This window comes from Aotus nancymaae, unplaced genomic scaffold (assembly GCF_030222135.1).
Source record: "Aotus nancymaae isolate 86718 unplaced genomic scaffold, 86718_ANA_hifiasm-v0.15.2.pri h1tg000053l, whole genome shotgun sequence".
Classification (NCBI taxonomy): domain Eukaryota; kingdom Metazoa; phylum Chordata; class Mammalia; order Primates; family Aotidae; genus Aotus; species Aotus nancymaae.
In genome coordinates this window covers 9,488,649-9,502,734 of record NW_026988467.1, presented here as the reverse complement: position 1 = coordinate 9,502,734, position 14,086 = coordinate 9,488,649, and the positions used below count along the sequence as shown (strand labels likewise).

At 42.7% G+C, this 14,086-nt stretch overlaps 1 protein-coding gene across 7 annotated transcripts in view; it reads right to left on the bottom strand.

Moving 5' to 3' along the window:
- Window positions 1–14,086, bottom strand: part of VPS13D (vacuolar protein sorting 13 homolog D) — a 286,887-nt gene that overhangs the window by 192,246 nt on the left and 80,555 nt on the right. For all 7 annotated transcript variants that reach the window (XM_021669824.2, XM_021669823.2, XM_021669826.2 and 4 more), the window contains 5 exons: window positions 13,575–13,797; window positions 8,583–8,793; window positions 5,061–5,232; window positions 4,761–4,873; window positions 2,359–2,571 (listed from right to left, as the gene is read on the bottom strand). In XM_021669824.2, the coding sequence (XP_021525499.2) occupies window positions 2,359–2,571; window positions 4,761–4,873; window positions 5,061–5,232; window positions 8,583–8,793; window positions 13,575–13,797 (932 nt within the window). The remainder of the gene's footprint in view (window positions 1–2,358; window positions 2,572–4,760; window positions 4,874–5,060; window positions 5,233–8,582; window positions 8,794–13,574; window positions 13,798–14,086) is intronic.

Genomic DNA, 14,086 nt, shown 5'->3' with positions numbered 1-14,086 from the left:
ACAGTTAGGGTGGGGGTTGGGGGGTCAAGTTCCCATTACTCCTAAGTCTGTATTTGAAGTGAAAATCTAACGAGAACTCTCAGGCCTGACCTCAAACCATGACCTAGTCAGGGGCTTCATCCAGGGAAGGCCTACTACTAGATAGGCCTCAGATGAGAAGGACAAGAGAAACAGGGGCTGGAGCACTTAGATGGGGTTGAACTTGGTTCTGTAAGCCCAAAAGAGACTATGGGGTTCTAGCTACTACATGTATTTGGCTCCCCGCCCTAAGAGGTACTCCTATTTGGGAAAAGCTAACTTAGAAATATTTCTAAGGCTGGCTTCTCTATTTTCTCATTTCTCCCAAACCTGGCTCACTGCCTCTACAAAAGGGCATCATGATGCATGTCTCCTTCTTACAGACACAGCATTTTTCACAGAAACACTCTACTCTTTTGTAATAGAGAAAAAATGTTGCCCTCAGTAAAATGTTTCCACCCCATTTTGAACATAGATTGTCAAGTTCTGTATTTAACTGGAAAGTCACAGTGTGTTGGATCCCTTTTCTGGAAAATATTTCAAGCCTTTAAACACTGTGAAGTGATTTATATTTGACACACAAGATCCCAACAGAAGAGTAATTCTTCTTCGGACACGAAAGGCGTTCAAAAATTCCCATCAAAAGAACATCTCACCCCTCCCGCTAACAACGTATTTCTGTTAGCAAGAGCCAAGGTAAGACTTTATTATTCGACTCCAATGTACACCTATAATATATAAATATTTCCAGGCTCCTTGTATATTAAAAATATGACAGGAAGGAGACAACTACCTGACAGTTTAGGAAGCCAGATCAATAATAATAAACTCAAAAAGAAATTTTTCTGCAAATGGACCAAATAGATGCCAGCCTCATGTTCAAAGGAAACATCTTCAACCAAATGAACTGCAAACACAACCATCTTATATATGACTGCAATCAGCCCAGTGACGAGAAACCTGGTAGGTCCAAAGACTGTTAGAAACATCATGGGCTTTAACATCACAGATTCAGGTTTGAGTTCTGATTTCTTGACCTACTAGCTGTGCGACCCAATAAGAGTTATCTAACCCGTCTCCAAGTTTCTAACTTGCTAACTGCAAAATGAGGAAGAAGTCACTCACCTTGCAGATTTGTCAGGATTACAATGAGCTTAGCTAAAGTGCCTGGCTCAGGGGCAGGGCCCAATAAGAGGCAATTAGGATTCTTATTCCCAAATTTTTTAAAGTTCATACAAAAATGTAAATGTCTACTCTGCTAGATTTCCTAAAGGCATATGACGCATATGGAGAAATCATGACCTCTCTCAAAAAACACAGCAATACAAAACAAAACCTAAACCCTTAGGAATTCGGAACAGCATATTGAAATGTCAGGCACATGGAAACATATAAGAATAATCCTTACGACTTTTTGCTTAACCACAAAGTTTTTCACAATGGTTTATACTTACAACATGTCTGATGACATGAAGCACTAATAGAAGGAAAGGTCTCCTTTTTAGGTTTGCACTGGAAGACTTCTTTCAATCAGGCCTAATTTTTCAGTTTTAAGGTCTGTGTTCAGCCGTAACATCAGCCAATGGTATTATCATAAAATAACATGTTACATCAGCAATAACAATAGTAACTACCAACTATGCCAGAATTACTTTGTTTAATTATTACCTCTACCCCATGAGGAGGGTATAGGTGATTTTTTTTCTATTTTATATAGGAGGAAGTTGAGACTCAAAGAGGCTAAACAACTTGTCTGAGGACATATAGCTAGACAGTGGTAGACCAAGGTTTTGAGCCCAGATCTGTTTGATCCCAAAATATATGTTCTTTCTACATATAACACTGCCTCCCATAATACCAGAAAAAAAAACATAACCTAATTCGAAAAGGTAAAAACTACTTATACATCTTATACGTGGAGAAGTGAGGCAGCAAGACTTGAATAAATGGGTAATTCAAGTCAAACCCACCTTCCCTTCCATTATTTGTAAAGACCAAAAGTCTTTTTACTTTTTTCCTTAAGCCAGCATAATTTCTTCCTTCTCCAAGCCACTTTACAAATTAAAACAGTCTACAGCTTACAAGGAGATTGATTTTAAGGCTCAATTCTGAACTACTTTGCTTTTAAAGGCAACAGAGACATCTTCTGGCCAATAAATGAAACTGCAAGATTATAGGAATAATATGTTAATATACAGTAGTACACTGCACTGATAAAGCCATTATCTGTTTATCTTTCTAGTGATTCCTTGGTTCTTTGATGTTCTAAAGCCAACAAAGACTTGACCCAAAAGGGAATGTCTCCATAAAGACAGGCCGAGTCAAGGTCTGCCCTGCTACCTGAAATGCAGTTCAATCTGAATGGATCCTTGGCTGGTGCTGCTGTTTTTAGCAGGCTGAAAGATACAGCTGAACACATTCGTCATCCCAGGGCTGGTCTTCTGCCCAGCATAACGAGTGTCAAAAGCCATCATGGAATGGGAAACCAAGTTAATGGACTTCGTTTGGTTGGAAAAACTTTCATAGAGCAGTTTACATTTCTTGAAGTCAAATCTAAGAGAGAAAAGAAAGCAGACAAGATGTGAAACACAACTCTTCCATTTTACAAAAGTATATAAGTTTGAGATAACAAGAACAAAATCAAAAATATATCTAAGTCCCATAAGGAGAATAACTTTCATTCTGAGTTCTTCTGTTGATTTTTTAATAGACTCCTCAAAATGGAGTTAGTGCCACTGTGCCTTGGATCTTACTTTTCCAGTTCCAGAGAGATGATAGTGTTCATAGGAACTGCATAAGTAACAATACCACATATTAAGTATATTCTTGATCCGTTATCATTCCCACGACCCATCAGAAGTCTAAGAAGGCTGTATATCCCCAAAGGATGCCAAGGGTCCTTCTGGGCCTTCATCTGTCAGCCTCTAGTTTGCCTGGATGTTTCACTCTCCGGGGTCTGTCCAACTGCTTATGTAAAACTGTTACAGTGTACTGGGAACAAATAATACTCTTCACATGGAGAATAATTCAACTAATCTACCAACAGGAAATCCATTTGGAACCACCTTTTTTTCATAACAAACAGAGAAGGCTGCAATGAGCAATTAATAGTTACTCTGTACCATTATGACAATACATACAGAATTATTCCATATTACTAAAGACATAGCCAATCATCAGAAAAAAGTTGCTGAGTGAGGTGGCTCATGCCTGTAGTCCCAGCTACTTGGGGGGCTGAGGTGTGAGGATCACTTGGGCCAGGGAGGTAGAAGTTGTTGCAGTGAGCCGAGATGGCACCACTACACTCCAGCCTGGGCAAGAGGGAGAGTCTGTCTCAAAAAAAAAAAAAAAAAAGTAAAGAAAAAGAAAAACTTTGCTGGCTCACAAGACCACCAGTCTGGGACCACAGTTTCAGTATACAATGCTCTCCTCAGCTGAGTTAGGTACAGCCCATGGTGGACTTTCAACGGAAGACAAACTAGAAGATAAAGTGCTTCAGCAGGGAATTACTGGCCTTGAAGTCCTGTTTTCAAATACCAAACCACTTTCCCAGCCATATGACCTTAAGCTAGTCAGAAACTATATCTGGAAAACAGGAGTAATGTATGCCCAGCTTCCAGGGCTGGTAAGAAATCAAAATGAAAAGGTTATTAAGTGTGAAAAGCACTCTTTAAAGTTCAACAGCAGTAATCACAAATGCATATATCTATACTGACCAAGCATGTGACAGAAATAAGTGAAGTGCTAGGTAAGCATATATCCCATTTCAAGGGGACAGTTGCTACTACTCCATTTCCAGATGCTTCCAAGTGAGAACATGGACCTAGTATTGCCAAAGCTTCCAATTTTTCAAAAGAAGCTAAATACAAACCTTTTATATAAAATCTCCCAACTTTTTTTTTTTTGAGACCAGGTTTCTCTCTGTTGCCTAGGCTGGAGTGCGGTGGTATGATTATGGCTCACTGCAGTCTCAACCTCCTGGTTCAAGTGATCCTCTTCCTCTCACCTTAGCCTCCTGAGTAGCTGGGACTACAGGCATGCACCACCATGCACAGCTAGCTTTTTAATTTGTTGTAGAGACAGGGTCTCTCACTATGTTGCCCAAGCTAGTCTCGAATTCGTGGCCTCAAGCAATCCTCCTGCCTTGGCTTCCCAAAGTGCTGGGATTATAGGCCCCAGCCACTGCACCCAGCCCTTAATTTTTCAAATGTTGGCCAGTGAGGCAGTCATCAGTGCTGCACATCAAATGGTTCTGCATCTCCCACCCCAAAACGACTCAGACACACAGCAAGACGGTACTTCCTGCCTCCATCACACTGTGTGAGACCACACTTTAGCAGTACAAGGTCTGCCAGAGCACTTAATTGCCATTCAAGACCCCAGAACTCGTTTTCCTCTCTAGCACATCAACACTGGCTGCTCTGTCACCCTAAGTGACTATAACAAGCAGAGCAGCCTGAGACCCACAATGGTCACACAGTATGAGGGAGAAGAAGATCCTCACTGTTTGAAGTTACTGATACTCTGGGGTGGTCTGTTACTATAGCGTAACCTAACCTATGCTGACTGATAGAGCAATGAATCTAAACTTTTCAGAAGCACTGTGTAGACTAACCAAAAGACAATGCAGACAACACTCCACCTGTGGGCCGCCACTCTGCAACCTCTGCTCCATGTCAATGCAAAACGTGTATTATTTGGATACTGTTACCAACAGTAAAATGATATAATTAAAGCCATACCTGGCTAGGGACCCAGCACCTTCTTTTCTTTTGGGATCTTTAAGCTCCAGACTTACATTCACCATATCAATGAGGAAGCACATGCAAGTGTACACTTCTCCACTCAGAACAGTCTACAAAAGGAAAATGCCCGTCAATCCATAGTTGATGATGCCAACCTAAAAACAGGTTAATATGTCAAGAAATCTAATTTGCTTGTTGCTCCACCTTCTTTCTCCAGGTGAATCTGAGGAACATATACACAGGGTGACCATCGGCTGAGACTACGAGAGATACAGAAGAACATAAGGTCTCACTCACATGAATTCTTGGATCTTGTAAATCGTAAGGCCGCATAAATTCTTCTATGGGTTCTCCCAGGTTGTTCTCTAACAAGCCACGTATCAGCTTGTATTTACATAGATCCAGAGAGCAGTGGACTGAGGAGAGATTGCCATGGATAGATATGTCTGGCACAGTATGACTTATTTCTCTATGAAAAAGAAAAAAGATCACTTACACAAATAAGTCAGTAACTTAACACTGACATACCTCACACCCAAATGGGGGCTAAAGCGTACTCACCCACATTATCAAGTAGGTAATTCCTACTTCCAATGACAAAAATTTCATGTAGCTCCAAATGAAGCAAGTTAATATGATTGCCATGCTTCAACTATAAAAAGCCCCTTTTCCCCAAAAATTTACATTTAGAAAATCCTCAAACCAGGCCAGGTGTGGTGGCTCACACCTATAATCCCAGCACTTTGGGAGGCCAAGGTGGGAGGATCACTTGAGTCCAGGAGTTTGAGACCAGCTTGGGCAACATAGTGAAACCCCAACTCTTCAAAAAATACAAAAATTAGCTGGGTATGGTGCTGTGCACCTGTGGTACCAGCTACTCGGGAGGCTAAGGTTGGGGGTTCACTTGAGCCCGGGAAGTCAAGGGTGCAGTAAGCTGTGATCATGCCACTGTATTCCAGCCTGTGTGACAGAGTGAGACCCTGTAGGCAGGTAGGCAGGTAGGAAGGTAGGAAGGGTAGGAGAGAGGGAGGAGGGGAAGAAGGGAGGAAGGTAGAGGAAAGGAAGGAAGGGAGGAGGGACATCCTTAAACCTAATAAGAGCTAACTAACTGATCTATTAATAAGGAAAACCTCATGAGACTCAGAAAGAGCTTAAATATTAAGTTGGGAAAGCAATAAAGATGCCAAGATCTTTATTTAACTCTTTGGATTTAGCGCAGACACCAATGTTTCATACTGAGTCCAGATGGGACATTAGTATAAACTCTGAATAGGTTCGTCATCTGAGCTGGGATGGGCAGATGTAAAGTTGAAGATGAGGGGAAGCGTACACATCTATACTTTATCTCAATACTAAAAAGCTTTCTCTAACCTCCCATGGGTGAACTGGGCATCATGAATCCTACAGACACCATGCTCTGAGTATACACAGGGCTAGTGTTTGAAATGGCAGAGGTATATAAAAAACTATTCTGTCTGTAGAGAAAAGCCTACATACAACAGAGTTTTAAAAGACCAATGATGCAATAATAAAGAAAAACGAAGGCGGCTGACCAAGTGCCATCTCAGGTTCCTGTTTGTGTGGTGTGAAAGCCTGACAGGACACCCTGCGTCCAGCATCACCTTCTAACAGGCCTAACAGAGTACAATTATCTGCACGTAATCACTGATGGGAGTGGGGGAACTTTAGATAAGCTGAGTAGCAAAGCATTCTTTCTTTATTTATTTATTTTTGGAAAGCATTGCTTGAAAAGAAAACAAAGTGTTCGATTTCTAAATAATGAAGCTCTTCTTAAGACTGCTTAGCCAGTAAAACCAAATATAGCCCATGCCAACCATAACTGAACGCCAGCCAGGGAGCACTTGAATAACACGTAAGAGTGAAACACAAACATCCCAGTGAGAACAGCTAAGTTGTATCATTAATCCAGAGAGAAACTAAAAAAGTGACATTAAATGACTTGCCCAAACCAAGAACTGTGAAGGGAGTGGCCAAAAAGACATTCAAATCAATCATGCTCTAGACAAATAACAAAGCTGTTTTTCTTTTTTTTTTTTTTTTTTTTTGAGATGGAGTCCTGCCCTGTCACCCAGGCTGGAGTGCAATGGCACGATCTCAGCTCACCGCCACCTCTGCCTCCCGGGTTCAAGCGATTCTCCTGCCTCAGCTTCCCGAGTAGCTGAGATTACAGGCACATGCCACCATGCCCAGCTAATTTTCAATAGCGACGGGGGTTTCACCATGTTAGCCAGGCTGGTCTCAAATTAAGTGCTGAGATTACAGGCATGAGCCACTCTGCCCAGCCAAAACTGGTTTATAAATGCTACAAATGGAAATCTCTACACAGCCACATCTCACTCTTCCCTGGAGAAGAGATACAAAATGTTGCTGCTTTCTCCAAAATCAATGCACCCAACTGAGAGATGCAGTACACTGTAATCAGTGGATCCCAGTTCACCTACATGGGCCAGGCAAGCAGAAGGCCCCTCAAAGGGCCTTGTTAAATGGACACCTGAGTGTCAGTCCAGAGAGTCACATTCTGTTGGTCCCAGGTAGGTCTGGGAATGTTCATTTTCAAGAAGTTTCTCAGCCAGATATGGAACTAATGACAACTGAAGTCATGCTCTGGATTTCAGAAATAAGCACCCTGTGTTTCAAGGCCAACAGCCAGGGTAAACCAGGGTCAGTTCATCAGTCTTTATGGAGTACTTTTCGTTGTTTAATGGAGTGAAATGGGAAACTCAGCACCTAAATATTTATACTGATTAAATGGAGTTCCATGGTAAACAGCAATAGCAGGTCCATAATCTAATCTATTTGGAACACATAATTCAAATGTATAGCTCTTCCAGAATACACTGCCTGCCATCACTACCCTCCTATCACCACCCAATCCGTGCTAAATTTGCTTCCCTTCTCTTTGTTTCCAAGGCGAGTGTTGTATTTTTTTTTTCCTTGAGACAGACTCTCACTCTGTTGCCCAGGCTGGAGTGCAATGGTGCAATCTCAGCTCACTGCAACCTCCACCTCCCAGGTTCAAGCAATTCTCTGTAGCTGGGATTATAGGCACCCACCACCACGCTCGTCTAATATTTTTGTATTCTTAATAAAGACAGGTTTTCACCATGTTGGCCAGGCTGGTCTTGAACTCCTGACCTGGTGATCCATCTGCCTTGACCTCCCAAAGTGCTGGGATTACAGGCGTGAGCCACCATGCCCGGCCCCAAGGCACTTGCTGTAATCTTACAACACAGTTTATCAGATCAAATCAAATACTAAATTAGAATCATCTACTTAACTTCCTGTATCCCTCAACAAAACATAAGTTCCTTCAAAGGAATTAGTTTTCTCTTTCATCATAGTAGCCCTCATGTTCAGCACATAGTAGGTACTCAATAAACATTTGTTAGATGAAGAAATAAGCGAATAACTAGTTCTTCCAAACTTATCTTAATGGCACTGATTTCCAAGTTAAGATTCTACTTATCATACACAATTATTCAGATATAAAACACTGGCCAGGCACAGTGGCTCACACTTGTAATCCCAGCACTTTGGGAGGCCGAGGCAGGCAGAATACCTGAGGTCAGGAGTTCGAGACCACAACATGGTGAAACCCCATCTCTACAAAAAATACAAAAATTAGCTGGGCATGGTGGCATGTTCCTATAATCCCAGCTACTTGGGAGGCTGAGGCTGAGGAGAATCACTTAAACCTGGGAGGTGGAAGTTGCAGTGAGCCAAGATTATGTCTCTGCACTCCAGCCTGCCTGGGTGACAGAGCGAGACTTCATCTCAAAACAAAACAAAAAAACTCACTTATCCAAATTCCTTTCCACCTGCAATTTCAGCCTACAAGGCTCGGTTAAGAGGCTTCCTCCTGTCTGTCGCACAAAATAGGAAGGGAAGATGAGATCTCCACTATTGTCCTCTGGTGCCTTGGAGTATTCTCTTGGATGTCTCTCTGCAGCAAAGATGTCCATGTCCTGGAGATCCACGACAATGCAATCCAGCAGGCAGACATGGTCTTCTACAAAGACCCAAGGAAAGAGAGGTAATGAAGAAAATGGGACTCAAAAAGGGCTTGCCCCAAGCAAAATTAAAAATGCAAAGATAGCATTAGGAGAAATACCTAATGTAGATGACGGGGTGATGGATGCAAGAAATCACCATGGCACATGTGTAAACCTATGTAAAAAACCTGCACGTTCTGCACATGTACCCCAGAACTTAAAGTATAATTTAAAAAAATTTTTTTAAATGCAAAGCTCACTGTGGCTTTGACAATGTTTACAGCTGCCTGCTTCCCCTACTGTCCACTACTCAGAAAACTGGCTATCCAGGACACCACAGTGTCTCCACTATGGCAGCAAGAGCTCCTTATGCACAGCTCCATGTGCACACCTTGCCCCCCTGCCCTCCTCTCCAAGCACAGACGGTGTCACAGTTCTTCAGTGTCTCATGTCTATGCTGTGACAATAATGGGGGCTGGATGACTAAATTTGACTCCATATGCAATCCCTCCCTAGAGACAACGCTACCTAAAGGTTTACAAACTTTTCCCAGCAATAAAATTTTTTTTCAAACAAATACTGCCACATGTAACCACTTCCATTTCCACTGACCAGATCCAAACCACCTTCATTCTTGCCTAGACCAAAAACACTCTCCTCCATTAGACCTACATAATTCCATTCTAGCCCTCACAAAACCATTCTCCCCACAAAATACCTGAATAATCCTTAAAAAAATAAACAGTCCATAACATTCACTTCTTTTATACACTTACTGGCTATGTTTAATCCAAAATTCTTTCTGTAAGCCGGGCATGGTAGCTCACGCCTGTAATCCCAGCACTTTGGGAGGCCGAGGCGGGTGGATTACCTGAGGTCAGGAGTTCAAGACCAGCCTGGCCAACATGGTGAAACCCTGTCTCTACTAAACATATAAAAATTAGCCAGGCATGGTGGTAGGCACCTGAATCCCAGCTACTTGGGAGGCTGAGGCAGGAGATGGCTTGAACCCAGGAGGTGGAGGTTGCAGTGAGCTGAGATCGTGCCACTGTACTCCAGCCTGGGTGGCAGAGTAAGGCTCCGTCCCAAAAAGAAAAACAACAACAACAAAATTATTTCTGTAAATCTCCCCCAAATCCCTACAAGGCCCTGCACAAGCCCACTGCCTTCTTTCCCAAGCTCATTTCAAGCCATCCTCTCTCCTGCTCACTAAGCCCCAGGCCTGGTCAGCCTCAGGCTTACTTGTCCTTTCTTTTCCCCAAAATGCCAAGCTCTTGCTGCCTGAATAGCCTTACAGGTGGAGTGGCCCTCCCATCTCATCTAAATTCAGTCTTCTCTCCTGTCTTTCCCATGATAACACGTATTATAGTCTATCAATATTTAACTGTTCAATGTCTTTTTCATTAGTCTATAAGTAGCACTGTAGAAGGAGCCACGTCTAACAGAATGTTAATAAACTAGGGAACAAAATATAACACCTGGCATTAAGTGGGCACTGAATAAATGAGTTTTTGATTTGTTAATTATACTGATAAATACATGAAATAGTTAAAAGTGGAGCTGATCTGGTAGAAGGGGGTAAGGAATGGGAATGAAGCAGGCTTTGGAGATTCCCTAGGGCAGGGGTCCCAAACCCCCAGGCACGGACAGGTACTCACAGCAGGAGGTGAGAGGCAGGTGAGTGAGCATTACCACCTGAGCTCTGCCCCTTGTCAGATCAGTGGTGGGATTAGATTCTCATAGGGGTGCAAACCTTATTGGGAACTCCATATGCGAGGGATCTAGGTTGTGTGCTCCTTATGAGAATCCAATGCCTGATGATGTGAGGTGGAAGAGTTTCACCCTGAAACCATCCCCAGCACCGTCCATGGAAAAACTGTCTTCCATGAAACTGGTCCCTGCCAAAAAGATTGGGGACTACTTCCCTAGGGTACTATTATGGAATCCTAGGATTTATGGAAACAGCGTGAAAACCACTGTCTTAATCCAAGGCACTGTATCATGAATAGTGAAATTTTAGAAACAAATAGCAAATCAGTAGGAGAAACACTGTTAAAAAAGAGACCTTCTTTCTATAAAACATCCCAAATCACTTCTTAAAGGCACCCACCCTCTACAGATGTAAGACTGGCCTTATTCTTAGTCATCACAGATGTTATAACATCAGTGACAGCGGGCGCCATGAGCTGAGTGGTCCTCAGGTGCAGCCCTCTGTGCTTTATCTGTGCATGCAGACACACTGGCAGGCAGCATCATGTTGTGTTACAATTCGGTTCTGGAGTCAGACTGCCAAAATTTATAGTCCAACTCTTCCATTACTAACTACATAACCTTGGGCAAGTTAGGTTACCTAATCTCTCCAAGGCTTCGCCTAATCATCTGTGAAATGGGGATTTTTTTAAAAACCCTACAGTAAGGGCCGGGCGCGGTGGCTCAAGCCTGTAATCCCAGCACTTTGGGAGGCCGAGGTGGGTGGATCACGAGGTCAAGAGATCGAGACCATCCTGGTCAACATGGTGAAACCCCGTCTCTACTAAAAATACAAAAATTAGCTGGGCATGGTGGCGCGTGCCTGTAATCCCAGCTACTCGGGAGGCTGAGGCAGGAGAATTGCCTGAACCCAGGAGGCGGAGGTTGCGGTAAGCCGAGATCGCGCCATTGCACTCCAGCCTGGGTAACAAGCGAAACTCCGTCTCAAAAAAAAACAAAAAAAAACCCTACAGTAGTGTAATGTGAACAAAATAATTAATGTAAATAATGCGCCACAATGTTTAACACACAGTAAGTGTTCCACAACTACTACTAAGGTGATTAAAATTATCTTGTTGCAGGATCAACATAATTAAAACCACTATCCTATCACCTCTAGGACTATAAGGTACCAGAGAGAGTTAACGATTCCTCGGATCTATGTAACAAGACACTCCGCAGCCTCTCTCAGCTAGTGCCCTGAATCTTGAAAAGTCCCATCACACTGGACTGATCTTTGCAGTTCATCATATTCTGCCTCCCTCTCTAGCAGCTCAAAGCAGTTCCCACTTATCCAGTGCATCACTCATCCAGAACACATTTAACAATAGAAAAGAGGCTGGGCATGGGGGCTCACGCCTGTAACCCCAGCACTCTGGGAAAACAAGGCAGGAGGATCACTTGAGCTCAGGAGTTTAAGACCCAGCCGGGACAACCTGGTGAAACCCCATCTCTACAAAAAAATGCAAAAAAAAAAAAAAAAAAAATTAGCTGGGTATGATGGCGTGTGCCTGTAGTTCCAGCTACTCAGGAAGCTGAGGTGGGAGGATCACTTGAGCTCAGGAGGTCAATGCTGCAGTGAGCCATGATTTCAACACTGCACTCTAGCCTGGCAGACAGTATGAGATGCTGTCTCAAGGGGAGAAAAAATACATAAAACCAGAAAAGTCTCCAAAATAATGCTCTCATTTGGAATGACTAAATCTTTTTTTTTTTTTTAATTTTTTATTTTACTTTAAGTTCTGGGGCACATGTGCAGCTCTTGCAGGATTGTTACACAAGTATACACATGCCATGGTGGTTTGCTGCCTCCATCCCCTCATCACCTACATTAGGTATTTCTCCTAATGTTATCCCTCCCCAGTCTCCGCACCCCCTGCTATCCCTGCTCTAGTCCCCAACCCCCAATAGACGCCAGTATGTGATGCTCCCCTCCCTGTGTCCATGTGTTCTTATTGTTCAACACCCACTTATGAGTGAGAACATGCAGTGTTTGGTTTTCTGTTCTTGTGTCAGTTTGCTGAGAATGATGGTTATCCAGATTCACCCATGTCCCTGGCAAAAGACGAACTCATCCTTTTTATGGCTGCACAGTATTCCATGGTGTATATGTGCCACATTTTCTTTATCCAGTCTATCTTTGATGGGCATTTGGGTTGGTTCCAAGTCTTTGCTATTGTAAACAGTGCCTCAATGAACATACATGTGTGCATGTATCTTTATAATAGATCAATTTATAATCCTCTTGGTATATAACCAGTAATGGGATTGCTGGGTCAAATGGTATTTCTATTTCTAGATCCTTGAGGAATCGCCACACTGTCTTCCACAACAGTTGAACTAATTTACACTCTCCAAACAATAGTGTAAAGCGTTCCTATTTCTCCACATCCTCTCCAGCATCTGTTGTCTCCAGATTTTTTTAATGATTGCCATTCTATCTGGCATGAGATGGTACCTCAATGTGATTTCGATTTGCATTTCTCTAATGACCAGTGATGATGAGCATTTTTTCATATGTTAGTTGGCCACATAAATGTCTTCCTTTGGAAAGCGCCTGTTCATATCTTTTGCCCACTAATTCTTATGTTGGCGAGAACACCAATGACCAGATGGATCATGTCTTTTAAAAACTGTGCTACAGCATTTCTGTTGTTGCCTGATTTATGCTAATATTTTTTAATGAGTTCTTTTATGTTTTTTAGAATTAGTGGCTTGCCAGGATAGTGTCTGGGTAGTGGCTTGCAAGGATGCAGGACTCTTTCTACTATTTTCAGCTATAAGAAAAAAGTCCTAATAGACGATCTAAAAATCTCTTTAATTACACTGCATCTTGCTAATTTAACGCTACTGTAGAAGTCATCCAATGATAACTCTATACTTAAAATTCTTAAACCTTCTAAAACAAAATCAAAATCTAATCATCGTTAAAGAAATGCTATCTCGTCATTAACATCTGCTTGAACACAATGCCCGCCCTGCTCAGGTTCCTCAACAGTCCTGTGAATTTCCCCACCTTCAGTATGATGCGGCTTTTCTCCTCTTTTACCTGGACTACTAGACACTTGGCCAACAGACAGTGCAGGTTGTGGCCCTCGCTGCTTGGTGGAGGTACTGGGCACAAACTCACTCTTCAGGCTGCCGAGGCTCATTCCAGCAAGAGGCATCGTGAACTGCCCCTGGGAAAGGGTTCCCTTGGGCTCCTCTGAGCTTGTTGTTTTCCTCAGACTGTGTTTGGGAGTACCCGTTGGGGAAGCTGAAGGCACAGATTCCTGGAAAGAAACAAAATAAGACTAGAATACAGGAAATGGAAAGGGGGGAGCACTGATGGTAGGACTCTGTCTTTAATATCTCTGAAGTCCTATCCCAGTCCCTAGGGTCTTCAAAGACTCTGTAATACTTGCACTTTCCTCAGCCTCCCAGATCCCATATACAAGAGGCTACCAGGATCGTGACATTTACTGCCACAAAACATTATCAGCAAAGATGTTACATATAGTTCAATACTTGTTGAAAACTTCTGCAGGAAGATAAGCATCTTTTGGCTCAAGACCAAATCTG